The sequence below is a fragment of the Aspergillus chevalieri genome, chromosome 4 (assembly GCF_016861735.1).
Source record: "Aspergillus chevalieri M1 DNA, chromosome 4, nearly complete sequence".
Taxonomy (NCBI): Eukaryota; Fungi; Ascomycota; class Eurotiomycetes; order Eurotiales; family Aspergillaceae; genus Aspergillus; species Aspergillus chevalieri.
Genome location: NC_057365.1, coordinates 2,179,329 through 2,206,406, shown reverse-complemented (window position 1 = coordinate 2,206,406; position 27,078 = coordinate 2,179,329). Strand labels below are relative to the sequence as shown.

Genomic DNA, 27,078 nt, shown 5'->3' with positions numbered 1-27,078 from the left:
AGTTTCAGAATGAGGCTGAGAGGCTGTGCACTGGGGAGTCTTCCCCAGCTTCAGCTGGTTTGTCCATTGAGTGGCAACAGATCGTGAGGCTGAACACAGCCCATCCTTCACCAGGCAACAATGCATATCGTACAACCTGAAATACAAAACAAGGCATGACGCGTTTTGCTGCGCCACTCAATTTTGAACGCGACCGGCTTTATCATAGGCCTTGAGAGTCTAAAAGCTGGTAATCAAGCGTTTTGGAGAATGGCTGTCGTGTACAATTGGGCACCACAGCCCTGAGTCAAGACTACCCTAACGCCATTACATTAGTGCTTATATTTCGGTTGAATAGCAAGCCCACCACCACCTTTACAGTTATGATTGATGGCAGGACTCTTTTCTCTAGTTTCTTCCTCATTCAACAGGCACATGACGCCCATTCAGTTGTTTCTCTGAAGGTTCTCGCCGCAGTCCCTTTGGTAACCTAGCCACACTTTCTTCTAGCTTGATATCTCGCAACAAATCTCCAGGATGCAGCAAAAAGTGCTCAAATTGGGTATGCGAAGCAACTCCGCAGCTGCAATTGAATCCTCCAGCCCCCTACAGCGTGCTGCTCTAGAAAACAAGCCCAGTGTCGTATCTGAGCTAATTAAAGAAGGCGCCAATATTAACGAGAAATTCGCCAAGGGCTGGACAGCACTGCATATTGGCTCTGCTCACAATTACCGCAATGTTGTGGGTGTATTATTGGAGCACAACGCGGATCCCGAGCTGGGTTTGCCCAACAGTTCAACAGCTCTCCACATCGCATCCACCAATGGACACCACAAGGTCATGGAAGTGCTATTATGCCACAGAGCCAGACTGGATGTGAAATGAGAACATGACAGCTTCACACTGCTGCATACAGCCACAGCAAAAGTCAGAGTCACAACACTCTGACTTTTACTGGATGCCTGAGAGATATATGGCATGGACGTTGACCAGCCAGTGAATGACTGTACCACAATCTTGCAATGCGCTTGTCAAAGCGACAGCTTAGAAGGTGTGGAGAGCTCATGTTGGCCGGTGCAAATGTTGATGCCATCGTGGACTCAGAAGGGCGGACGCTGCTGATGAACGCTGCCGCCAGGGATCAACATCAGGTTGCCGACACCTTGTTAAATGCAGGCGTGAACATCAATCAGGTGCATGATCATCTGGATATGCCTGCTGTGGCAATAGCTGCATTTTCTGGAAAGTTGAAAGTGCTAAACATGTTAATCTCAAGAGGTGCAAACCTTGATATGATGGACAAACTCAGATATACACTGCTTCAGGCGGCAATTGAAGGCAACCAGACTGAAGCAGCCATGGTGTTACTGGAAAGCAGGGTCAAGGTTAGAAACATTTACAGTGATCATTAAGTCACAGCTTTGCATCTGGCTGTCTCCCATGGGTTGTACGATGTAGCAGAATCTGTTATCGAAAAGGAGGCCGATCTCAAAGCAGGCGACAGCGATTGCGACCTGCCTCTCCAATGGGCCGTCGAGCGAGGAGACCTCCAAATGTGCCAGATTTTAGTTCATCATGGTGCTCGGGTGAACATGAAGAATGTAAAAACAGGAGAAGTGTTACTTCACATTGGGCAATACAAGGGGGCCATGTCGCGGTGACTGAGTTTTTACTGGCAAGCAGTGCAGATAAATCACTGGTCGATTTGAGTAAGCTGAGGAAGAGTGACAAAGCTGATGAAGACGACTTTGAGCTCTGCAAAGCACTGCTGGAAACGGCCCCGGATGCAAGTGACCAGTTTGATCACGAGCAATCAGGGCTAACTACCACTACCAGCCACGGAGTTCACATTACCGACCATGCGCCCCAAGAAGAAGAGGTCGAGGTGAAAACAACCACCGATTTAACAGAGGTGATACTGTCTTTGAAGCCACCGGCCCTTCTGCCTCAAATCGCGCCATCTAGCGTGTCAGTCAGTTCACCCACGAAGAAAGATGAGTGTTGTGCAGACAGCTCTCCCAATATCCCACACCGTGACGAGCCCCTATGTTCGCCAGTAAATAGTCCTCCATCCAGACCCTTGGTCGGTTTTTCGGTGGTCGAAAGCAAGCAACCCTCCCTGGATGCCTGAATTCAATATCAAGTTTGGGATATACCGGGCCAGGAAGAGGCCTGGGAATTGGTCCTTCCCAAACTGACCAGCGCCTTAGATCACATGGGCGTGACCTGTGACAGGCCTCTTTGTAAGGGCCAGAGTGAGTACATCCAAGGCATGTAGAAGTCACGGTACTGGTCTCTGGGATATATATTAACGTAATCCACGGCCGAGTTGCGCACCTTCGCCGCAATCAACATGATTTTTGAAGCTTTTCAACTACAAACACCTTTAATTAGGCCATTTAAAAGATGGAATGAATAACTATTTACTAGGGCACCTTCTGATAGTATGTCCAACAGTCCCACAGCAACTGCAGCGTGGTGGAGCGCGCTGATAAGTTACAGGTATAGGCTCATCAACCTGTGCATTAAGCTGTGGATCAAGCTGCTGAATGCGCTCGCGACCTTCCTATACAGACATAAAGAGATCAGTCCCTAGAGAACCATGTGTCCTTGCCTTCTTCTTCTTTCGCTCATTTTCAGCACGCAGAACTTTGTTTTCTTGTAAAAGAAGAAGGTTCATATTCATTGCCATCTGCGCTGCCTTTTCAAGATGTTGAATATGAGAGATTGGACTGCTAGAAGGCGTTCTCTTCTTTTGAAGACTTCTCTGTAGGCTCCAAACCTTGCGATCAATTTGGCGAGGATTTTGAGGTGTTTGCAAAGCAGAGGAAATTGACCCTTCAGCTTCAATAAGAGGTGGTGTCGGCGTATGAAGTTGAAAAGTAATCTTTGTAAGAACCCGGCCTTTATCAAATGGCTTAAGACCAGCACCTGCAAAGCCATTGCATATATTCTTTCCAGTGAAAACCTGATCACGCGCAGGAGAATATAGATGCAGAAAATCCACTTTATCAATGTGGTTATTTCCAGCCACCATCATCGTCTCGACTAGTTTTCTGTACACGCGTTTAAGCGGCCCAAAAATACCAACATCAAGTGGCTGAAGAAGATGAGATGTATGTGGAGGCATACAAAGACAGATAATTGCATTCTCTTTGCAGAAATTGTCAAACTCTGCAGCTTGGTGACTTGAATGGCCATCAAGTATAAGCAACCGCTTTGCACCAGTTGAATATGGTTTGGAAAAAGGATCAAACACTTGCTTCAGCCACTTAAGGCCTATCTCATCTGTTGTCCACCCATTGGCGCTATTTGTAAGCTTCCAGGCTGGATGAAGATTAGGCTCTTGATACCAAGGAGCTTGGTGTTCTTTCCCTTTTAAGATAACCACTGGTGGTATGGAAATCCCTTTTGAGTTGATGCATTCAATGATAGTAACCCATTCACGGTTGCCCTGGATAACTGTATGAGGCCTTTCACTGCGTTCTACTGCAGTAATTACCTTAGATGCTGTACAGAGTCCCATTGCAAAGCCAGTTTCATCAAAATTCCAGATGTCATCTTCATGGATCCCATGTTCTTGAATAGCTGCATGTACAGTCTCAAACCACTGATTTAGGACTTTTGGATCTTCCTGCTTTGCACGCTGATATGTAATTCTCCGATTATATCTTGTTCGTAATTCAGGACGGCGCCTTATGAAGGAGGAGGCCCAATTGACTCCAATAGTTGCAGTAGAATCTTGTGTACGTTTGTGAAGTAAGATCTGTGCCATCTCACGCAAATATTGTGGTCGTATTGAAAAACCTCGTTTATCTGCATCTAGCAATTGCTTGACAAGAGCTTCCTCTTCAAAATCCGTTAACTTGTGGCCACTGGCGCGTGTTTCTGATCGTGATTTCATTCCTTTAAGCCGATTGCGAAGGGTAGCTTCAGACACTCCAAAAACAGATGCAGCCTCTCGTTTGGATTGGATCTTTTTATTCTGAATGGCTGAGATAGCCATTTGCATTCGATTTTCTTTAGAAAGAGGCATTTTTGTATGAAGAATAGAGAAAAGCCGCATTGAAGAATATGGTCATGAAGAATTATTTGATGGGGGCGGAGAAGGTGCGCAACTCGGCCGTGGATTACGTTAGGTCCAGACTACCTTGCTTTATCCCTTAAGCACTGAACGAAACCGCGATGGCAAATACCCAACATCCACAAACACCTAAAGCTCACGCATTACCGTCCTTGAGGAGACGTTCCATCCGCATTTCTCTTTCAAGGCGTCCAACTCGCACGGAATACAAGCTCTCCTTGCTAAGTTTTATACATGAATACAAGATTGGCTCCAAACAGGGATTCCTCGCTACTTGAGCAGGTACACCATATGTGTTAACTCGGTGATCGAGAATGAACTCCACGAACTTACCGCCCTGGCACAGTCATCTCTCAGCCCGAGCATTCGCATATTTCACGCAACGGCTAGCAGTTAGTCGTGTGCGTTTTTCGACTAATCTACCAAAAGGGATGCACGGTCAACTGCACCAAGGGGGAAGACAAGAACAATAGGAAGATAGTCCAGAAATGAGTCAGGGTTGTAAGACCCTCCATAAGCCATTTTCGAGCATGAGACGACCCCTACCACATCTCACGGGAGCAAACAAGCTCAACGGATCCATCTAGTGAACTGCGAAACGAAAACTTTTGGTTCCACTCCATCTCTGTTGGAATCATCAGCCACATTTGAGACATGTGAGGACCGGCTTTCTGAAATCCAGTCTCAGTTCAAATGATTTGTGCGCAGTGTAATAGATCGTTTGAAGGCCACATGACATGATTTGACATGCTTGCCCACAAGTCTCAACAGCATTACGGTCCAGACCCATTTTGCTCGCCGACGTCTTTCATACTAGTTAATTTATGGCCCAGAGGGTTGACAAGCGCTCCCGGGAGATGGGAATATTCAAGAAATTCCCATGCGCGAAGAGTGGTATGTAAGTTGGCAGGTATAGAGTTGATCTCATCACTCACACCTTGTATCATTTTGTCTATGCCCAAAACGCGGCGCCGTCAATAGAACTTTCCGGTATCTATAAGCGCGGCACATGTATATGCTTCAAGAGGACTGTCGTCCGCTTTCAATTGTCACATGCCGTCTTGAATTTTGAAGCAGAGATGTCACTGGTTTATACGGGTGTCTATCTTGATTCGAAACATACAGAAATATCACACCCGAGAAATTCGATAAATCATGCCAAAAAGCCTGCATTAGATATTCAATATAAACAAGAATCTCGATAGCAAAACACCCAAATAGCGCCGCTGAACCACATAAACACAGGTGGAGGTTGCTATACAGCTCACAATTCCAAAGACAAACTCCGTTCCAGATGCTCGTTGTATAAATTTTCTCTTCGCTTTTCTTTTTGCCCAAATAGCCAGTCCCGTCGAACCCAAGCCGAAATAGAGAATTGAGGAGGAAAGAGGGAAAGGGGGAAAGAGAACGTTGATTAGAATCCGTAGCCACCGCCGTACGGCGTAGCACCGTACGGGGTTGCTGCGCTGGCACCCCAAGCACTGGCGCCACCGTTGGCATAAGCCGTGAAACCACCGTCGATGCCCTCTGGGGGTTCGTAGGCGTCCGGACTCCGAACGCCCATCATGTCCTCGTCTTCGGCGCCCATACCGCCGTTGCGGTCGATGTCGTCGGTGCCGGAGAGGGCGGAGATGACGGAAGCGAGTTTGCGCTGGAGAACAACGATTCCTTGCTGGACGACCATGTCTGGTTCGAGATTACCGATGCTTTCGATGTCGACGTAGAAGTTGTTCGGTTGGGCGTCGTAGTCGAAGGGTTGGTCTGGGGGGGCAGCGTGTTCCCATCCGGCATTATGAGAGACGGGCCTTTCCACAGTTAGTTTCCATCCTCCGGGCTAAGTGATTATTATAGAGGGAAGCGTACCATTCCTTCACAGGATCCTCCTCGTACCAATAATCCACATGTCTCAAGTTATTATGCGGATCATACTCAAACCCAATCGCCGCCGTAGGCATCCACTTCGCATGCTCCTTCGCAATCCCCTTCTTTGCAATAAGCGTCATCTTCACCTCCTGCCCCTTCCGCAATTTACAAATCAACGGCCCCTTGCCCTCAGGATCATTAATCACCGGATTCCCCACCCACTCGTTCGCACGCTCGCCGCTCACCACCAAATCCCGCGCAGACACATGCATGATCTCGTCGCCGGAGCAGCGCGCGTGCAGGGTGAGCGTGACGCTGCAGCGCGCGCAGTGGTCCTCGCATTCGCAGTCGCGCGTGTACTCGACGTCCTGGTCGCAGTTTTTCGAGTTGAGGGGGATGAGGCCGATGCGGTGGGCGAGGAACTCGTCGGGGAGGACGGAGGTGTTTTTTTCTACTTCGACCAGGTCGATGGCGATGGTTGGGATCTCGGCGAGCATTACTCGGCGGAGGGAGTTGGCGAAGGCGAGGTCGACGGAGCTGAGTTTGAAGTCGACGCGGTAGGGTTCGGCCTATTCAGTTAGTTCTTTCGATCGTCTTTTTCCACGTCTCTCTTTGTTTGTTAGGCAACGTAGCTCACCTCTCGTACTGTGACTTGAGGCCCCGTGGGCTCGATGTCCATTTCATAATCCATTTTGCCAGACTCTATTCCAGGGAATCAAAATAATAAGAAAAACAAAGTAAATCCCCGAAAGAATATAGTTCAGAAGAAAAGAGCGTGGGTGGTGGACGGGGACGATTCGGATGTTGACGATGGTTGAATGAAACCTTTGGTGGCTCAACTCCAAGACCGGAGTGGCGCTTTACCCAATCGGGCGATCCAGATGCTCCCTGTACGCCTAAATCAACCACCTCCATACAGTTATACAGGAACACATACTGATGGATCTATCTTATTTATATTTATATCTATATCTATCATATTCCCGTTCCAATCCTATAGTACACTCGCTACTATACAAACTACTATTACAAAAAAAAAAAAAAAAAACTACATATCAAGAACAAATCATGAAGTCTCGGATAGCTCCGGGCAACCCATACAATCTGGTCAACGGGTGACAGAGAGACAGAGAATGATAATGTCTTGGTTGTGGCAGATACCTAACTTGGAGTATTCCACGCCGGTCTCTCAGGCAGGACCGGTTCATCAGATATTCTGAGCCAACAGCGGTTGCAGCCTGTCTCTTCTGAGCAAAAAATAAAGGCGAAGCAAAGGAAAGAAGCAAAACGAAACAAGCAACCAATGCTGCCACCTGGTAATCAAACAGCCTCTCTAACACCGTAACCCGAAAAAGGCGCCCATGTCGCAACACTGGAATTTCACCAGTTGCGCCCTTCTAACCTTCTATGTTATTCTGGTGTTGCGTGCAAAGCCATCCCGGTCGATCATAATCGTGTCAAAAAAATATAAAAAAAAGAAAGGGGTGTATATAAGAATCGGACGTCCAATGCAGCAGTCATGGCAGATGTAGCAAAAAGGATAAAGGGAAAGTCGGACAAAAAAGAGTAATAGAGGAGAGATGAGACAGAAAGCGAAATTCGCTCTTTTGAGGTCCCTGAAATCGTGGCAAGTCGTAAAGTGGAAAATATCGACGCCCCATTAGAGCGGGGCAAATTCCAAATGTATATATGAACCGAAGCAATCACTACCGAATCATGGAACTGCGATTTAATGCCTCTAGAATCTCTGGTCGACATGCGAGAGCTTGGGCGGCTTCCGCATAGCCAACCCATCTCCGAGCACGCTTATGCATCTCCGGCCACTCCTCCTCTTCCCGGTCGACAGTGGCCTCGAAAAACTGATATGATGCCTTTGGGGCATTGGCGGTCAACAATGTGGAAGGACGCATGTCTGAGATGAGGCCCAGATCTTTTGAGACGGTACAGATCACACCGGCCTCTTCCCAGGCCTCCCGAAGCGCCGCCTGTGCGGCACTGTCTTCGTCCGTTTCCCAACCACCTTTGGGAAGCACCCAACCTCCAGGGCCTGATGACTGGATCATCAGGACTTTTGTTTTATCTGTCGATAAAGGGACCATGCCGGCCACGAGGCGTTCGCCTTTGGATCCGTACCCTATTATGAGCACGAGACATTAGCGGGGTTCACAAAGGGCAGGGAATGGGATGATAAAAGTCAGAGCCAGTCGGTTTCTTTCGTATCAATGTACCCGAATGACCGTTTCCAGCTAAGTCAAGGGGCACACGTGGCCAACGTGTCTCTGGGGTAGTGAACAAAGAACAACTCACGTTGATTGACCCGGCCTGTACGTGACTCCATGGAACGAGCGGGAGCCATGATCATTGACAGATGGTAAAGATGAACGAACCCCGAAAACACTCTATATAGAGGGATTGAGCGGGTTGGAAGGACCGTAATGCAGAGAAGACTCCCACTCCGGTTACACCCCACGCGACGTGTAGCAGCAAGGACAGAAAAAGGAACGGAACGGTAAAAAAAGTCGAAATCCAAAAAAGTCAATGACTTTCAGGACACCGCGCAGGAGCCTGAAGAAGCTCCCCCGTATGGGAAAAAATGGCACAAGGCCTTGCTCGCTCGAGGTGGTGAGGGTGTTTGTTCGGGAGAAGTTGGGGGAAGGAGGGTTCGGTGGAAGGAACTTTTTTTTTCGGTGCTTCTGAGGCAAATTGAGATAATGATTGCGGAGAAAGGAAAAAGATCAAATACTAGTATTCCCGTTCGCTCCCGGTATAGACGGGAATTGCAATAGAGACACAAGAATGGGAAGAGACATCATAATCGAAAAAGTATCATAGAAGCATTAGGGGAGAAGTAAAAGAGAGGATGAAGAATAGACACGGAGACAGAGACGGAGGCGGAGGACAAGAAAGTGGGAGGTTTCGGAGGGGAGTCACCGACAGTATGGTACCGTATTGTACGGTATGGGTAATTACCGTTTTGAAATATTCCATCTAGCACTGACCATGTCCTTAAGAGTACTCCGTATGCACATTATTAATGTCCTCCCTCTAGTTAGTTAATTGCTGGTAACCACGGTTGTCAAGCGAAAACCCTAGAAAAGAGTTCTGGCCGGGGTCTCCCGATGCGGTCTGTTACCCACAACCTCGCTAATTTCATGCATCTCTCTCAATTATTAGCTGTCTCTATGCAGAGTATTTTGCACACCGGTACTATACAAGTAGAAAATGCTAGCATGAACGGTGTATGACAGGGATAGTGGTCACTGCTAATTAAACTATCGATTCTGGATTCATACAGTATTGATGTACCATACCGTTCGGTACTAGCGTGTATCTAGATCTCGGCTACCACTATGTACTACTATGACTGCTACCGGCTATTATTCTCTTCTTATCACTGACAACTACTATCCCCTTTTGAATACTCATTCCCCTGGTGCATATACTATGACTACGTGTTGAGATCTCTCGGGCGAAGAGCCATCCTGCCAAGTAAACCATCGTCTGATATCACGCATTGGGTATCGGGAAACGTGAGCACGAGGATGGCACACGATGCGGGGCATACGAGGTTGACGCTCTAGTTAACTTTGTTTCTTCGCCTCCGTTAATGCCCAAGACCAAGAGTCGCGACATGAAGTCATTGATCGTCGTCGGTTGGATTTCATGGTTTTGAGATCTCTACGCTCGAATGCAAAGCCTGCAACCCACGTCGACTGCGCCGTTTCTGGGGCCAGTTGTCAATAGCAGTCGGTTTCGGATGCCGGGCAATGAGGTGCGGTTCTTTTATGCAGTTGGAGCACGTGGTTGTTTAATCTGCTGCGATTGAATATTGGACCGGGACACGACAACGCATTTCGTTCTGCTCTCATGATAATCGTTTAATACGGCGAATATATACAGGGATATTGACAAGGATCCCATGCTTAACCGAACACTTGCTCACTTTCCCTATTCAGTAACTAGGTAACATGCTCCTTCTCCTCCTCTCTTGGAATCCTCACAAACGCAATAGTAATCAACCCACCCACAATCTCCGCCGCAAGACCAAACCACCAAATAGCACGCAGCCCCTTGAGCCCAATCTCCCCAGACGTCTCCATATTAACACTCGTCCCCACCGCATCCGCCACACTGGTCATGATAGCAGACGACAGGTTCTGGACTGTAACTAGCAAGCTACCCGCGCTACCCTGATATGACCGCAGCACATTACTAGTGATGAAGATCGATGCAGCTGCAAATGCAGAATCCGGGCCGAAAGTCACCAATAGTACACCCGGGAATGACAGCGCCCAGTACGTCGTCTCTGACTTCTGCGGGAGAAAGAATATCGGGCCGAGGGCAAAGGCTAGCATGGACGCTGCGTAGATATAGTGCCCGGGGATGCGGTGCAGCGTCTTGCTTACCACCCAAGTGGCGAGGACACCCATGATGGCATTGGGGAGTAGATAGAGGGCTGTGATGAGCGGTGTGGTGCGTTGGATGTGCAGCCAGAACTGCACAGCGTAGAACTGCCATGCACCGACATAGGAGCCAAAACCAAGGAAATACGCCAGCATGAGTGGTGTGAACCCTCGAATGCGCCATAGACAGTGAGGGATAAGCGGACGAGTAGCGCGGCGCTCAATAACGAAGAAAAATAGGACTAGAAGGCAAATGCCCACGATCACCAGGGCATATGTGTACGGGGACCATTTCGTGACTGATCCCTGGGTGAGACCAAAGAGAAGACAGATACATCCTGGAATCGCAACCACTGCGCCCAACAGGTCAAACTGCCAGATTGTCGGGGCCTCTTCCCCTACCATATCCGCCACGGGCCGCAATGGAGGGATAGTGAAGACCGCAGCCACACAACAAAGTGCAGATAACATGGCATTCGAAGCGAAAATCCACTTCAGGTGTGCCTGCAGAGCACCACCCTGGATAGCCCCCAACCAAAAACCCAAAGGTGCCGTGGCTGCCATGGCAGAAAACACACGATTCTTGCGCAGCCCAGGCTTATACACCCTTCCAAGGATACTCATCGACCCAGAAACCAAAACACCAACGGCAAGACCCTGCATGGCACGCACGATGAAAAACAGAACCATTGTCTTTGGCCGGATCGAAAAGACCCCAATGACATTCCAGATCGTCAGCCATGCAAAGGCACCCACCATGAGACTCTTGGGAGGAGTAAGATCCATCAACGACCCCGAGACGATAACGGAAAGTCCATTGGCTACATTAAAAGCGCCAACTAGCCATGGTATCTCGCTGTTGCTAATCCCTAGTGCTTCTTTGAGTTGTCCCTGCGGGACCGTCACGCCACCCAGGAGCAATGAGAAGAATATGAGGCCAGCAGAGCACACGAGAATGAGGATCACTTCTGCCGTGAGACTGCGCAGTTCTGGGGGAACACCTTGCGATTGTCTTGGGGGAGATGGCGGAGGAGGCAAGCCGCGCGACATCGTCTGAGCATTGGTTTCGAGGGGCTCTCCCTTGTGGTCTTGGTTCTGACTCCGGTTCGCCTTCTGGTTTAATTTGTGAAGCTGATATCCTTCTATGTCGGCGACTGTCTTCGTTGGCTGTTTATAGAGAGCCTGACTCGGTCTCTCGACAACCTCAAATCTGAAAAATGAGCATATGCACAAAACATAATAGATAATGCCAGCTTACTTATCAGGGTTCTCAACGATCTTCTCCATTTTGACTGCTATGTTATCAAGCTGGAATCTGATCGTGAATACTTTCCGCCAGACACTGCAGTCCTTATATAGCCCAAGAATGTGAGGGGGAAACTGTAAAGGCCTACAAATGTGGGCCATTAGTCGAAGATGACGGTCCACTATCTGAGAAATCAAGCCCCTGTATGTTAAAGTGAATAATATATGCCTCAGTGATGGTGATGCCTCGTTCTTGTTATATCAACCGAGCTGGACGACCACATAACTGCACCACAAGAACGAAGGTGCAATTCAAACTGCTCTGATCGCTTTCTTCTCATGCTATCAATATATTAATATTCATCACATATTGGAATCTTTCAATTGCAATGAGTGAACTGCGTTCCCATACTCCCATGGAAATCGGGATGCGGAAAACCGGCCGTTTCATTTTCCGCAACCAAGTCTTTCCAGACCCAGACCTGCGGAAATGCGGCAAACCATCCTGCCGCAACAAGGATACTGCATATCTAGACCTTGTCAGAACCCTGATTCCCTTCGTTTGATGTTAATAGGAATTTTCTACAGCATTTGTGTGTACAAACTGCCCTGGAACTCCGCCGTATGTCTGTGTGAGGGACAAGCCTAGCCCAATCCATATGTCCTTCCATAAAATACATCGAACAAGCCCCGATTCTCCATCTCAAGGACTCCACTGATATCCAGGTCCATGCCTAATAGCGGAAAGCCAGGGTCATTGAACCCGGCTATGGGTGCACTGCCACTAGACTGAGCATTTGGTGCAAACCTTTCGTAATCCTGAATAGTCTCTTCCATCGCCCCGCTGGTACCAGGGAGGCAATCGAAGTCCATCAGCGATGGGACCTCGAGGGGCTCACTCCAGTCATCTAGGAGGGAATCCAATGCCCAGGGGTACGAAGGGAGCAGGGAATCTGTTTGCTGGTTGTTTGTCACTGTTGGTGAAGGAGTACCTCTGCTACATTTCTCGCTTTGTGGATTTTGATTGGCAATAGATGCATCTTGCCCGGGCTGGCCGCTATCCAACGGCCCAAAACGATCTATGAGTGTGTGAAGGATCTCAAGGGCCCTCCGCGCCATAGGATACGAGTCCTGCAGCTCCGAAAGTGCGATGACGCAGCCATGTAACAAATGGTCGTGCGAATCAGTATTTGTCAAACGGAAGTTAATGAGGTGGATTGTAGCCGCGATGAACGTGATGTGGACGGCATTGGGGGATATCTGTCTTATGTTGTAGTGCTCGCGATAGTCGTGGACGAGTCGGACGATATTAGCTGCTGCAATTGCACAGGTTGTTGTTGAGGTGGTGAGGGCGTTTGGACCTTGTGAGATCTCGCGTAGGACTTTTGAGAATTCGAGGAATGGGCGGTGGAGGAGAATTAGATTGTAGTAAAAATGCATGCTGGGATATCCATTAGTATTAGTATTCAGATTGCGGGATCATAATACTTACTGCAATACCAGCACGGAAGGTGCTGTCGGAGCCATGCTCCCAATGGCAGGCCATGAAAGATCAGTCGGAAGATTCTGTTGCCATTCACAGAGTTGCCTGTGTATGTTTGACGCAATCTTGTTCAGTCCGCCATTCTGGCTGTTGTAGTGTCGTTGCCCATAGAGGCCTAGGAGGGTTTCTCCGCATAGCCTGTTCAGTAAAACGGTGAAAGGTAGATAATTAGGTGACATGTGCGGATTTGCCTGAGCTTGAGCTCTGGGCCGTGCAATGGTGATATCCCAGTCCATCAGCATCATGGGTCGTTGGCGATACGCACTGAAAAGTCTGGCAAAAAAAAAAAAAAAAAAGGCAACATGAGCATTATCACTCATCACACGAGTATGAGGAACGGTCTCACCTATCTTCCACGTATGAACCCCAAAATGTCACTGATCGATTTTGTGCTTCCTCCTCCGACATTTCTCCCATAGCAACCACCCTGGAGCAGTCGAGCTGAAGACCCAACTTGGTGGCCATGCGGAAAGCAATCCCTGGTATAGTTAGCTCAAAGGAATCCCCGATTGAGGTTTGAAATGGCATTCGTACCACTAAAGGTCCACCCAAGAGAACTGTCCACAAAGGTGCCATATCGAGAGCCTATAAGGATGGCCGCCTGGACCGTTGTTACCGTGGGCACTTCCATTTCCGCCTCGAACAAGATCCTTGCTCGCTGGTTGAACCAATCTCCAGCAATGCCTTCTGGCGGTGTCGAGTATCGCCTAACACCTTTATCTGTACTGATCAAGGACGCCAAGGCCAATATGGAATAAAGTAAACATGGGGTATAAAACTTCCGGTCCCCGATCCCATCACTTTCCCGCGCAAGTCTGCGATGGCGCAGAAATATGTGACGGTCAACGACAAGGACATGTGACGCCTGGTACGTCCAGAACAAGTCTAAAAGATGCTCGACAATCGGCTCTGGCTCTGTGAAGTCTTCCAACGCTGAGGGAGACAGCTGTGCTCTTTTTGCTAGATGATCTGCGATTCCTGCATGTCGTAGTGGCGGTGATTGGTCACCATATGGGAACATGCTCGAAGCGCCTAACTATTGTTGGTTTCCGCTGCTGTCTATTTGGGGTGTGATTTCGTCCATTCCGATTGGGAACAGTTTCGAGCTAGTGCTTCTGTACCTTGGCGGATGCGTCGAACTTGACGATGGAGGAGCGTGCTCTAGATTCCCTTCTTCTGGTTCTGATGAGGTAGTAGCTGTGTCTGTGGCGTGTTGTAAGCCGGCATTAGGGCCCCCGGAAGAGCCCGACGTGCGCTCATTGAGAGCCTGCTGCGCAGACAAATTTCTTAGTTCATTCTCCAAGTATTCTATACGAGCCCGAAGCTCTGAATTGCCATGACGCTGTCTCTTGCTGCGCTTATCCTGGCCTCGCGGGCGAAAGTCGCATACTTCATCCCGCAGACGACAAGAGGTGCACGAGTCGCCATATTGGGCAATGTCACAGCGTCGCTTGGCTTTCTTGCATCGCGAGCATGCGACACTGGCCCGGCTGGTATGCCGTGTTGCCCGTCGCATTTCCTGCATTGTCTTTGTGTGTTGCCAGGGCAGAGGTCGAGAGATTCGATACACTACGGCACCTCGGATAGCGTCATAAAATCACGGCGTATGGCTTTGTAATTGGTATCAGTATTAGTTACAGAAATGCTGAATACCATAGTTACAAAGAAAAAAGTAAACATAAATTGTGCATTGAATAGTTAGTTAATCAACTCAATAAAATAAAACGCCAGTTCCTGCACGTATTTTCAGTTCCCGCCTTGAGCGCTGTCATCAAATCTCCGCCTCCACATCTCTCTGACGACCACCGTTAACCACCAACCACAACAAACCAACCACCTCTTTCAACAACCGATTCGCACACAAAATGGATACCATTGACGCCGAGCAGGCGAGGAAACTATCCCTGTTCCGACCGCTGGGTAAGTAGCCAGTTAGAACGGCTTTTGTACGCATGTGTACACGGTGCGGGGGTCTTGACGTTCCCAGCCACGATAGTGATGCTTGTTCTTCAATCAGTTTCGAGGATGAAATTGAGCTTTCTTGGCTAGGAGCTAATGATGTTATCTAGGTTACCAGCGCAACTCGTGTGGTTACTGTAAATCTGAGGATGGAAGTACGTCTATCATCCCACGGTGTATTCCGTAAGAAAATCATTGACATTGTTCAGGCGCTTCATATTACAGTAGCTCCGTCTCAGTCAGGCCACATCATTATGAGGAACTTGTGAATCGAGGTTGGAGAAGGTGTGTCATTCCGAAGCTATTTGAAGCTTCTGGCTGACACTAAACTGGTTGGAAGGTCTGGAACGCTTTATTATAAGCCAAATTTGGAGAGATCGTGCTGTCCGCACTATACGATTAGGTACGACCATGCATCCTTGTTGAATTACCTGAGTAGAGCTAACATGCGCAGACTCGAAGCCTCCGATTTCAAAGCCAGACGAGACCAACGCAAGGCCATCAATCGTTGGAATAAATTCGTCCTAGGCCCAGAGTATATCCGCAAAGCGGCTCGCTTATGTCCTAAGACACGCCAGTACGTCTCTGTCCTTCCCAGTCAGACAATTTTTAACAATTGATCAGGGAGAAGAAACATCGAAAATGCAACTTCGATGTCCTCACAGCAGTCCACGAGTCTGAATACGCCAACGTAAAACGCCCCATTGACCCATCGACCAGACGCCCGTTAGAACCCGCCCACCGCTTCGCGGTCAATCTCGAAGGCGACTCCGTTTCTCAGGCCAAGTGCGTACGAAAACGTCAAAGAGGACTTTCAATGCTAATAAAACCAGATTCGACCTCTTCATAAAATACCAAACCAAAATCCACAAGGAAGACGTCTCCAGATGGAAAACCAAGGACTTCCAGCGCTTCCTGTGTTCCGGTATCAAACGCTCTCCAGCCAGTGCGGACTCTAAAGAGAAGAAACTTGGTTCCTGGCATCAATGCTACCGGCTGGATGGGAAGTTGATTGCCGTGGCGGTTTTGGATTTGATGCCTAATGGTGTCAGTTCTGTTTACGTTTTGTAAGTATTGAGAGTCTCGTTGAAATGAATGCGCAGCTAACTCTTCAGCTATGATCCGGACTACGAAAGCTGGGAATTCGGCAAGCTCAGCGCCCTCAGAGAAGTAGCCCTCACCATCGAAGACAACTACCGCTACTACTACATGGGTACGTCCCGCGCAACCCAAGTCAAAACACAACAAAATCTAATCCAACCGCAGGCTATTACATCCACAGCAACCAAAAAATGCGGTACAAGGGCACCTTCCGCCCGCAACACGTCCTCGACCCCGAATCCCACACTTGGCACCCGCTCGACGGCGAATTTGTCAAGAAACTCGACCAAAAACCCTATGTTTCTCTTTCCCGGGAGCAGCACAATCCGGAGCCAAACAAAGAGAGCGAAGCAGATGCAGAAATCAACGATGAGGAAGTCTCGCTGTTCGATCTGCATATGCCGGGTGTTTTGAGCGTTGAGGAGACCAAGGCGCTGGATTTGGATCATTGGTGGTTGTTGGTTCATGGGTCGTTTGTGCATATGATTGTATGTCCCTCCCCGCCCATTCCATCTTTCGGATTGTGTTAAGCTGACTGCTGTAGGATCTGGTGGGATGGGAGCAAATGCCCATGACGCATCCGCAGTCGATCAAGGGGATTATTGCAGAGTTGGCGGCTGCTTTGGGGCCGAGGGTTGTGAAGGAGAGTGCTGTGGTTTTGTTTGATTGATCAATCTATTGAGATACTGAAGAAAGGAAGATGATTTAGATGTGATTATCATTCATTCTAGTATGTACCAGATAGCCAACTGGACGATATGCCAGAATCATAAACAATACCAATAAATGCTCGTAACGAAACCAACGCCATCCGTGCAAGAACATGATCATAAAGCAAAATGATCTATGCAAACACCAACGCCATGCAAAACAACCAAGAAAAACTAATGAAATCAATCAAAGAAAACGAAAGAAAAAAAATCACATCAACTCAACCGGCGGCATTGACGTCTTTGGCGGCATCTTCTTAACCGCCATATCAATCGGACTCGGCTCTTCCAACTCCACCGTCGTGGTATCCTCAACCATAACAGCCGGCAAATCCGGGCTACTCCCATGATCCTCAGGGACATAAATCAGCGTACTGCTCCGACTCCGCTGATGGTCCGAAACCGGCCAGCTGCCCATACGCTTCTCCGACGTAAGCGACATAGGCGTGTCAATGCCAATCTCCTCAACAGGCGCCGCAGAAGCAGAAATGCCCGAATTCTCCGTCTTAAGCTTCTCCAGCGCAGACGCCAGGTCGCTCGCGTGGACTTCCTTGTTCGGCGGGTCCTCCTGGCGCATCACCCAGCCAGCCGGCGGCGACGGCGGCGGCGAGATAAAGAACAACTTGTCGACCTGGGGGGCTTGCAGGAAGTTCTTTGGGTGGCGGGCTTCGTTTTCATCCAGAATCGGGGTGGGTTCGCCGAAGTATATCTTTGCGCGCGCGTTCTGGGAGCCGAAGTTATCGCCGTCGAGCATTTTGCGGATGGTGAGTGCATCGTCTGTGGCGTGGAAGGAGCAGATGATGCGGCGGAGGGAGGGGAGCGGGGAGAAGGAGTTTAGGGGAGCAACAGAGGAGATGGTCTCGCGGATCTTGTTGAGAGATGGGGGTTGGAAGAGGGTGAGGTCGTGGAGGTTGGTGATGAGGAGGGTGTTTGTTGGTGGTGTTGGGGTGGTGAGAGGAGGGAGGTTGGAAAGATCGAGGGAAAGAGTTGGGCGGGACGAGGTGGAGGAGGAGCGCGAACGGTTAGCGCTGAAGGAGGGGAATTCAATCATTTTGTTATTTTGTTGTAGTCTTGGTGGTGGTGGTGGTGGTGGTAATCGTAGTTGATTGTAGAGGTGCAGAGGTGAGTGTAGAGTTGAAGGCGGAGCGGAGGTTGAAATAGGATAGGAGAGAAAGAGGTATTTCAGCACAACCAATGAAGATGAGTCTGGAGAGAAAAGATCAGCCAGAGACCAGCCGCGGGTTTTTATATGGTTAATTCCTTAAAACAAGTTGGAAAAGAAGAAATCTCTAATCCGGAAGAATGAGGCGCAGTGCACGCACGCGTAGCTTTGCACAGCCTGGTCCATTGTCCCTGAGGATCGCCACAACAAGTTACAGGATTGACACTTTTGTTGCCACGGCTTGTCTAGACCCAGATACTCTGCATAGCACCCCTGGGGTCATAATGTTGTTCATTGTTTGTACCATGGCGCTCTTTCATCGCCTCCAGCCAAACAAAGATGCCCAGCATTCCTGACCCTGCCCGCGTAATAGGAAAAAAAAAATCAATCATAAAGAAAAAGGAGACAAGCCTCAATTCAGGCAAACGCATTCAGTCTTCCATTGCTATTCTCGGCTATTGCAACTATTGACTATTGACAGCTCTGTCCGCATCCGCAGGTATACAGATGCGTCACTTTCTAAGCCTCACGGTTTCCCCATTCGGAAAGCCCCCCCCCGGTTCAGGACTCAGCCTCACCCCACAAACCAGCTTCAGATCTAACTCGGTCGCGGCTATCTGAGACTATCTGAACACTGCTAATATGCACTGCTACAGCCCCCATTAGCGCGTGGAAATCCGTCTGCCTGGGTGTATAAAGGAACCATGGCCCCCTCTGTCTCGCAGTTCTCAGCCACGACAGAGTCAGACCCTACCCTCTTCTGGTACACTGCGGTGGGAGGTCAACGTTTTCGGGGCGGAACAAGGCGGAATACGACATAGTGCGACCCAACAGAGGGCGAAAGGATCAAATTGGACACCTGGCATTATGGCACTTTCGTGTTTGACTGTTCATTGCATATATTCAACACTATGTACAAGGCGGCTTCTCAAGGCTCATCTCATCATCCGTATACAACAAACTCTGTTTTTTCATCAATATCGGCCGGTTACACCGAAGTAACAGCTTTCATGCGGTGCTCCACAGCCCGCCTCGTCACATCGATCTCCGGCGCAAACACCTCAAACGCATGAGGCAAGCCAGGATACACATGGAACTCCGTACTGATATTCGCAGCCGCCAATCTCCCCGCAAATGCATAATCCTCATCCCGGAAGACATCCAACTCCCCGACATCAATAAACGTCGGCGGAAGCCCCTCAAGGTTCTGCACTCGCGCCGGTGCAGCATACTCTGGCACCTTATCCGTGCCAACCACATCCTTGCCCAGCAGCGCCGTCCAGGCAGTGATATTATCATCATTGGACCACACTGCTAACGGCTCCAACGCTGCGATCGGGTTTGTGTTACGGTCATCCAGCATGGGATAGATCAGAATCTGCTTCGCCAGCGGCGGCGACAGTTTACGGTCCCGAGCCATGAGACTCATCACTAGCGCCAGACGACCACCCGCGCTCTCACCCATCGTGGCAATGCGGCTGCGGTCGATACCAAACTCATCCGCGTGCTCGTACACCCACGTCAACGCGGCGTAGCAGTCCTCCTCGGGAATCGGATGCGGATGCTCAGGCGCAAGACGGTAGTCCACGGAGAAAAACTGCACACCAGTCTGCTGGACTTCATTCGCAAGCAGCGGGACAAACAGCTCTACATCACCCTGGATCGTACCGCCGCCGTGCGTGTGGAAAACGGCCGAGCCGGGCGTCGCGTGCCCGGACTTCTTGTAGAAGTGGGATACGGAGATGGGCTGGCCATCGTGTGACTTGACCTGGTAGATCTTGTGCTCGACGTCCGGAGTTTCTGGAAGTTTCTTGAATGCGGCTGCGTAGGCGGCTGTGATGCGTGTCCGGCGGATTTCTACATCGTGGACGGCGGCGGGGGAGGCTGCAGCGCGAGCGGAGAGGATTGGGGCCGCAGCTTGGGCGAACTCGGGGTCGTATTTGAGGGCCATTGTGGATTGGTAGACTGTGGCTGCGATATAGGATAGAGGTGTGGTGTAGGAGTAATTGTGTTAGGCCACGGGACGTTTATAGCCGATTTGGGGGGAGGGGAGTTAGTGAGGGGTTGATGTCTCCAAATTCCCCGAAATATATAACGGCAAGTTTACTCCATGCTCTACTGTCGGTACATACGTAGATTTAACATCCAGACACAAGAAAATGCCTAAAACAACACTACAGGCCCCTACTATATCGCTATCAATCTACCACGGACCCTCCAACCAAGGGTCGATTTCTGTTCAGCCAACCCTCAAATGGCCCCTCATACTCCTGCATAGCATGAACCAATGCAATATCCCCGCAGACCCTGCCACCAGATCATAGCAGTAAGAAAAATACAAGGATCGCCAATCCTTTCGCTTAGTTCTTCTCGATTTCTGCCTCGCCGTTATATCCGTTCGTTTCTTTCCTTATCCCCGTCGGCGTCGGGTTGTCGGATGTCGAGATGATGACCGATGAGGTGAGATGCGAGGATTCTGGCTATGTAGAGTACGCCGGAAATGTTGGTAAATCTTGGGATGGCTTATTCCTTGACCTGGAAAAACAAAAAAACATGGTGTTCATGTCAGGTTCTGCCGCAGGTTTGGTGGTAATATGCCGCAATGATTCTTGCTTTCTTGCTTTGGTAAGCTAAGAGACATTTTTTGGGATCAGGACGCCTAGGGTTAGTATCGGCCAACTGTTGCTGGGCTTGATATAACAATCCTCATAAATTCCGCCCAGCGTGCAAGGCTCATAGAAGTCAACACGAACGGCCATGGCTGTTTATGCAGACTGACAGGCGGGGCAGGAAATGTCGCTGGCTTGGACGATGCCCGAGTTTCCCATACCAACAAGCCTTCACTCGTAGACTACCATTATCATTCCATCTTTCATAGTACGTTTAGAGGTATTCAGAGAGGTTTTGAGCAATCGAAGGTGAAGGATAACTATAGTAAGTCGGCTGGGGTTTCTCCGGCCGACTCCGAGAGCGGGCAGTCAGGTGATGTGACGCCGACGAAAAGAAATTCTGTTATGGTCCATTTGAATTCCTCCACACCACAACCCCTCTACCTTTACCCTTTCTCTATATCCTCATTTCTCCCTTATTTCTTTTCATAATGTTCCAGAGAACGATCCTCAGACAAGGCCAGCCCGCAGCCCGGTTTGCGCTGTCCTCCCGCTCGATTCCCACAGCTCCGTTGGCTGTCCGTCGGCCATCGCGGTTGCAGTCGCGGCTCCCCCAGAGCTTCCGGCCATTGATCCGCCAGCCCGCTTACCGCTTCTACTCCACTGAAAAGGCTGCTGAATCCGAGGGCAAGAAAGAGGAAGCTAAGGAGGGCGAAGCCGCTGCTGCTGAACAATCCCCCGAGGATGCTCTTCGCAAAGAGCTGGAGGACAAGAAGAAGGAAGTCACTGACCTGAAGGTGCGCTCAATTCTTGTTATAAATTCATTACTTAACGGAAATCGATTTTGGAAGTGTGGTCCGGGAGTTAGCTAATATCTCACCGAAATAGGACAAATACGTTCGCTCGGTTGCAGACTTCATGAACCTCCAGGAACGCACAAAGCGTGACATGGAATCGGCCCGTAGCTTCGCTATCCAGAAATTCGCCATTGACCTTCTCGAGAGTATTGACAACTTCGACCGTGCCCTCCTCGCCGTCCCCGCCGAGAAGCTCAGCGGCGCCGAGGCCGAGAACAAGGACTTGCTGGATCTCGTCACCGGTCTGCAAATGACCCAGAATGTTCTCATGAACTCGCTGAAGAGGCACGGCGTGGAAAGATTCGACCCTTCGGAAGCTGGCGAAGACGGCAAGCCCCAGAAGTTCGACCCCAACCTGCACGAAGCTACCTTCATGGTCAAGTCTGAGAACATGGAGGATGGTGACGTTATGTACACTCAGAGCAAGGGATTCACCCTTAACGGAAGGACGATCAGAGTATGTTGTTCGTTTTGGCAGTTTACCGAATTGATTGCTGACCCATTTTCCTCAGGCCGCCAAGGTTGGCGTTGTCCGGAACTCTTAAACAAGTCCGTCGACGAATACATTTCTCGCATCTCCATCTAAACCAAATCTCACGTCACTCACCTTTTCTAACTTTACTATATACCAAAATTTGTCATGAGGGAGAATCACCAATCACGGAATCTACCGCGGACATGATCAACGATCTATCCTGGGAATACCTTGATATATCTTCGAACTTCTATCGCACTTCGTTACGAATCTGTGTATGATTATTATTTTTTTTTTACGGTTGTGGCTAGGGCGTCCGGGGCGTCTTAGTGTTCTTTTTGTTGGAATGTATCACCTCACCTCTCACCTCACTATATCTGTACATTACCGCACCGCGTCATTTCTTTTTGCTTTTCATTCGCAAAAGTCGTCTTCTATTGGGAGATTAGCATATTGGATAGGCGTAGGTCGGGGCGGTTAGCCACCTGGAGTGGACTAAAAAAGATCCATAGAAATTTGACGAGTTCATGTCTCGATCTCTGAACCGTGTTTGAATTGTAGGGATCTGCCACCGGGAGCTTCCATCTTCATTTACTGGAACTACGTCGGACATCCATAGATCCCTTCCACTCAATCACTATCGTGATATTCGCCAATGCCACCCTCAGCACCGCCGCATCTCAAAGAAGACATTTCTATTCGTACTCATCCAGCTATCGACGTACCTTACAGCCACCAGGAGGGTCTCCGGTTTTGTATCCCAATGGGGAAATCAAAATCACAAGCCACAAATTATCCGCGCCACCACAGCCACAGGGTTTTGTAATCACGTGAAACATATCGAAATGACATCATAGGATTGCTACTCCGAAATAGAGACAGTAGATTAATCTCCCCTGTGATGGCTGTGCCATATACAAACCCACAAGCATCAGAGCCCCCCCTCCACCAAAACCCCCCATAACCTCTAATCTCCCCATCCTCCAACCCACACCATCCCCTCACATACCCCTCCACCCCCCAAACATACTCTCCACCATCCCCAAAGCCCCCACCATACTCTCCCTATGCGCCGTCGTACTCTTCGTCGCCTTCTCAAACGCCCTCTTTTCAGTCAGTCCCGGCTCCGCCATCCTGAGCAACCGCATGAGCGTCGGCTCCATGACTTCCAGACAGTGCGTGGCGAGGCTGTATTCGTCTGCGATGATGGAAGATGGGACGCTGGCGGGGGAGAGGAGGAGGGCCAATATTAGGCCTGTGCGGTCTTTGCTGAGGCTGCAGTGGAGGAGGAGGGTTTAGGTCGGGCGGGGGAGGAGATGGGTGATTGTGCGGATGGGGGTTGTGGCGGAGTGGAGGAGGTTGAGGTAGTCTTGGGCTATTGCCTGTATAAGCGAGTCAGTGAGTAAGCCATGCTTTAGATATTTGGGAGAGAGGGGAGGAGAGGGGTGAGGGGGAGGGGACGAAGCCCGAGGCTCTTCGACCGATGTATTCTGTACTTCTTCTCTAGCTCGTCCATTAAAAAGAGCATTCTGTTTGAGAGGTAGCTTGATGATCTTGATATCTTCGCCTACTTGCATCTCAGTTGTATCGGTTGTACGACCTGCACAAAGGGCCTGCTTTGCCGGCACTGGTTAGGTCAATCACCGTTGCAATCTGCAGGTTATGTTACAACGACTTCCACCCCGTGGGTGTTACATTGCCCAAGTGTCCTGCTCTGTAAATGAAGCCTTTGCGGGTGGTTACGCCGGGGAAGAGATTACTGGAGTAGCCGCCTAATTCGCGGAGGTTGAATGCGCCGTCTACCTCCAAGAAGGGATTTAGGTGTGGTGGGTTGTTTGTGTCTTCCATGGTCTGAAGTATATATCTTGATTTATGGTGATAGATAAACGGCCTTTCTTCAAAGAAACAGGAAGCCGGATGTCCCAAGCGTATGTAATTCAATGCTACTGTTGTCCGATATCCGAAGAAACTAGCTCAGAGCGCCTCTTCAGTGACAAAATTCTCCTTACTCGAATGCATGTCAAAACACGCCAAAAAACCCTATTCCCCCCCCCCTCCCCTCCTCCCTTCCTCATTTTTAACTTCGCGAATTGTCGCGGAATTTTCAGAAAATGCACTCTTCTGAGCGGACGGACCTTCGGGAAGGTCCTTTAATGGCGGTTAGAGTAATCTTTCAACCTTCCATTGTGAAGGATGTAGCACTTACTTCATTTCCGCATACTTGATATGCCAGGGAGGATAACCATCCAAACAACACTGGTCCTCGAATACAAGGATGAGGTCAGGTGCGGGGCCATACACACTATCTAGCTGTTTTCGATTGCGTCCGTTGTGAAAGATTCTTCAGAGATGCTTCCAGTTTCTTTCTGATGTTTCAGCTGCTACGTGTATTTGATTATTGCTTCTTGGTCGTCGGAGTGGCTTGAGATTCGGATGTTGAGGCATTTCGATTTGTTGATGCTTGGGTTGTCGTGCTTGAGGATGGAGTTCAGGGTTGCTATTTTGACGTGGGGCGGTTTTCGTAGGTAGACCGGAGTTTGTGGTTGATTGAGGAGAGGAGCCCAAATGCAAGTCGGAGGGGATTTCTATAATTTGTGACTGATTCTCAGAAGCTGAGGGCGTGTTTCGAAGTAATACTTATACTTACCGCTTTTGATAAATAGTCAACGTCCAGATCTGCGCCTGAATCGCCCAGTAGGCAAGATCCATGGAATCTTCAACGATCTTTTTACGCTGGGCATTGAAATTGTGCTCTCCGGACAGGACGATGCCTAGATGCTTGGCTTTCTTCGTAGGGACATAGTGCTCCAAGCTGTCTGGATAGTGATATAGGTGAGCACGGAGGAGCAGTTCTCGTAAGAGGTCGTCAAGGATAAGAATATATCAAAAATTGCTTGGATGATCTGGTTGGAAATCCAACCCACAACTGCAAATGCTGCCATGGTTTTCTTGGTGGTGTAACAATGCATGTACTGCTAAGACCATCGTGGTCAAGATCTTTATCTAGAGGATTTAAGTAGTAACTCACTCGTATCTTCTATCTTCTGTTATGCTGGAAAGGGCGAAAGGAACAATAAGTCTCTTCAGTCTCAAGCAGAATTACATCAAGTGCAACCTCCAGTGTCTGCAATTGGCTAGAGAGAACCTCCATCATGAACTCTGTTGTAGCGATGTGAGTCATGAAGGTAAAACCATAGGGTCCCCACTGCGCATATTGTCATTCGCGTTATCTTCCAACATAGGTGTAGTGTGATCTAGACGACTGGTCTCCACCACTTATCCACCATTTTCCCGTAATCTTTCATCTAAACCCACTCGTCGATCGATTTATCACTCCAATGAGATCCAACCATCTACATACCTCCCCTCGTCATCACGGGATGACGAGATAAGCTTTAGCTATGATGAGCATTTGCAGAATGAGCATTCTTCTAGTCATAGAGTGGGGGTGATGGTATATACCGGCGTCCTTCAGTTAAGCCGCCTCAGACAAACAACATGGTCGAATACCTCGATCGAGCACTCCTAACCATTCTCAGCTATGGCCAGGTGTTTAGCCACATAGCAATGATCATGTACGGCAACCATCGACATGCCCGCGTGAGAGGACTTCAAGTTAGAGGTCATGAACGGGGATTTGCCAATGCAGCAAATATGCGCCACCTTGTGTCACTATTGGAAGCTAACTTGCTAATATGTTGATTTTAATTAGATTATATTTGCTCTCCGCTGCCTTGGTGTTCCAGCCATCTTATTCTTCATGTTTGGGGTGGATAACTTCAAGCGAGACCCACCGAGATCGCAGATACCATGGAGATTATCAAGACTCAGGTTGGAGAATGAGTTCGGCCAGGTGATATTGATCACCAGATGCAGGTTTGTGTGAGGCTTTGTGATGAGCGGGGATTTCTTGATCCCGAATTGCTGGAGGTGTGGGACTATGCTATGCAGAGTACGGAGCATTATACGGGGTATGTCTTGCGTACCCACCATATGAAGTGTAGAAGCTGACAGTGATGTAAAGGAAATGTAAACCTATGCATCGCCTACAGCGGAAGACGAGAGATCGTACATGGGATTCGGTCAACAATTTACAACAGAACACCAGCACAACTTGCGTACTCAACTACACAGGTAATAGATGGCGATGAACCGGATAATAGCACTGAGAAAACTGGGACTCTCCCGCCAGAAACTATTACATACTGTCCAGGAATGGCCCGAAAGCTCTCATATCGCCTCCATACACAAGGTGATCCTCCGCTGGACATCATCAGGACCTCGGGGGAGAGCAGGCTTAATGACTACATGCTATGGCAGTGCTGTGAGAATACTTACCTACACTTTATTACGTTCTATTGACTGGAGGTCCGGGTTTGGCACTAAGTACTTGGGGTGCTTATTGGAGGAGGGGGGTTATCTTGTTAAATATCCCTAGCCCCAACATTCGTACATGGTCATGTGACATCACCATTCAATAATTTTGACGCAACTCTTCCTCAAAATTTCAGCTGCTTTATTATATATATACTCTCTCTTCAATTCATCATGTCAAGCATGGCATCTGACCGGAGAGCCAGCCCCCCGAGGGAGCAAATCCCCCCGTACAACATGTCAGGCATGATATCCGATCAGAGAACCAACCCTCTAAGGGAACAGAGCCCCTCATTCACCATGACGAGCATGACTTCTGATCAGAGAAGCAGCCCTCTAAGGGAACAGATTCCCCAATTCACCATGACAAGCATGACACCTGGCCAAAGAGCTAGCCCTTTAAGAGAGCAAATACCCTCATTCACCCACGACCTGTTCCGCACTATTCACCGAGCAATCATCGAGACGTCGAAGTCGACTTCAATAAAGGAGGTTTTGAGATTCAAAGACATTGAGCCGGAGATAGGGAGGCATATTGTTGGTCTTTTGTTGAATGATGGGGAGATTGAGCACATTCGTCCTAGGTGAGATAGCTCCATATATATCTCTTCTAGATAGTTGTTAGGAAGATTAACCCACTTCCATCAGAGCTAGAATTACTTTCAACGCGTTGACGAAAGTCATTAAAGTGCGCTTCTAGCGACCATTCATCCA

General features: G+C 49.1%; 9 protein-coding genes across 9 annotated transcripts; 3 read left to right on the top strand and 6 right to left on the bottom strand.

Annotated features, from left to right (window-relative positions):
- Positions 1–516: 516 nt before the first annotated feature.
- Positions 517–864, top strand: ACHE_40796A (ankyrin repeat domain-containing protein; the record flags this gene model as incomplete). The annotated part of the gene is made up of 1 exon (XM_043279035.1): positions 517–864. The coding sequence occupies one exon, from the start codon at positions 517–519 to the stop codon at positions 862–864; it is 348 nt and encodes a 115-aa protein (XP_043136754.1).
- Positions 865–5,477: 4,613 nt separating this feature from the next.
- On the bottom strand, positions 5,478–6,617 carry RPB3 (DNA-directed RNA polymerase II core subunit RPB3; the record flags this gene model as incomplete). The annotated part of the gene is made up of 3 exons (XM_043279034.1): positions 5,478–5,868; positions 5,927–6,495; positions 6,564–6,617. The coding sequence occupies 3 exons, from the start codon at positions 6,615–6,617 to the stop codon at positions 5,478–5,480; spliced, it is 1,014 nt and encodes a 337-aa protein (XP_043136753.1).
- A 1,015-nt stretch (positions 6,618–7,632) lies between these two features.
- Positions 7,633–8,288, bottom strand: ACHE_40794S (NUDIX hydrolase; the record flags this gene model as incomplete). Its single annotated transcript, XM_043279033.1, has 2 exons — positions 7,633–8,060; positions 8,234–8,288. The coding sequence occupies 2 exons, from the start codon at positions 8,286–8,288 to the stop codon at positions 7,633–7,635; spliced, it is 483 nt and encodes a 160-aa protein (XP_043136752.1).
- A 1,597-nt stretch (positions 8,289–9,885) lies between these two features.
- Positions 9,886–11,736, bottom strand: ACHE_40793S (MFS transporter; the record flags this gene model as incomplete). The annotated part of the gene is made up of 2 exons (XM_043279032.1): positions 9,886–11,539; positions 11,588–11,736. 2 exons carry the CDS (start codon positions 11,734–11,736, stop codon positions 9,886–9,888), a joined length of 1,803 nt encoding a protein of 600 aa, XP_043136751.1.
- Positions 11,737–12,219: 483 nt separating this feature from the next.
- Positions 12,220–14,138, bottom strand: ACHE_40792S (fungal specific transcription factor domain-containing protein; the record flags this gene model as incomplete). The annotated part of the gene is made up of 4 exons (XM_043279030.1): positions 12,220–13,015; positions 13,067–13,390; positions 13,464–13,596; positions 13,652–14,138. The coding sequence occupies 4 exons, from the start codon at positions 14,136–14,138 to the stop codon at positions 12,220–12,222; spliced, it is 1,740 nt and encodes a 579-aa protein (XP_043136750.1).
- Positions 14,139–14,982: 844 nt separating this feature from the next.
- On the top strand, positions 14,983–16,847 carry ATE1 (arginyltransferase; the record flags this gene model as incomplete). The annotated part of the gene is made up of 10 exons (XM_043279029.1): positions 14,983–15,037; positions 15,187–15,231; positions 15,286–15,361; positions 15,417–15,479; positions 15,531–15,653; positions 15,701–15,862; positions 15,910–16,143; positions 16,192–16,289; positions 16,343–16,665; positions 16,722–16,847. The coding sequence occupies 10 exons, from the start codon at positions 14,983–14,985 to the stop codon at positions 16,845–16,847; spliced, it is 1,305 nt and encodes a 434-aa protein (XP_043136749.1).
- Positions 16,848–17,098: 251 nt separating this feature from the next.
- Positions 17,099–17,938, bottom strand: cbpA (putative calcineurin binding protein; the record flags this gene model as incomplete). The annotated part of the gene is made up of 1 exon (XM_043279028.1): positions 17,099–17,938. One exon carries the CDS (start codon positions 17,936–17,938, stop codon positions 17,099–17,101), a length of 840 nt encoding a protein of 279 aa, XP_043136748.1.
- A 1,099-nt stretch (positions 17,939–19,037) lies between these two features.
- Positions 19,038–20,000, bottom strand: ACHE_40789S (alpha/beta hydrolase; the record flags this gene model as incomplete). Its single annotated transcript, XM_043279027.1, has 1 exon — positions 19,038–20,000. One exon carries the CDS (start codon positions 19,998–20,000, stop codon positions 19,038–19,040), a length of 963 nt encoding a protein of 320 aa, XP_043136747.1.
- A 1,149-nt stretch (positions 20,001–21,149) lies between these two features.
- grpE (mitochondrial nucleotide exchange factor MGE1) lies at positions 21,150–22,060 on the top strand (the record flags this gene model as incomplete). Its single annotated transcript, XM_043279026.1, has 3 exons — positions 21,150–21,455; positions 21,547–21,972; positions 22,028–22,060. The coding sequence occupies 3 exons, from the start codon at positions 21,150–21,152 to the stop codon at positions 22,058–22,060; spliced, it is 765 nt and encodes a 254-aa protein (XP_043136746.1).
- Positions 22,061–27,078: the final 5,018 nt, after the last annotated feature.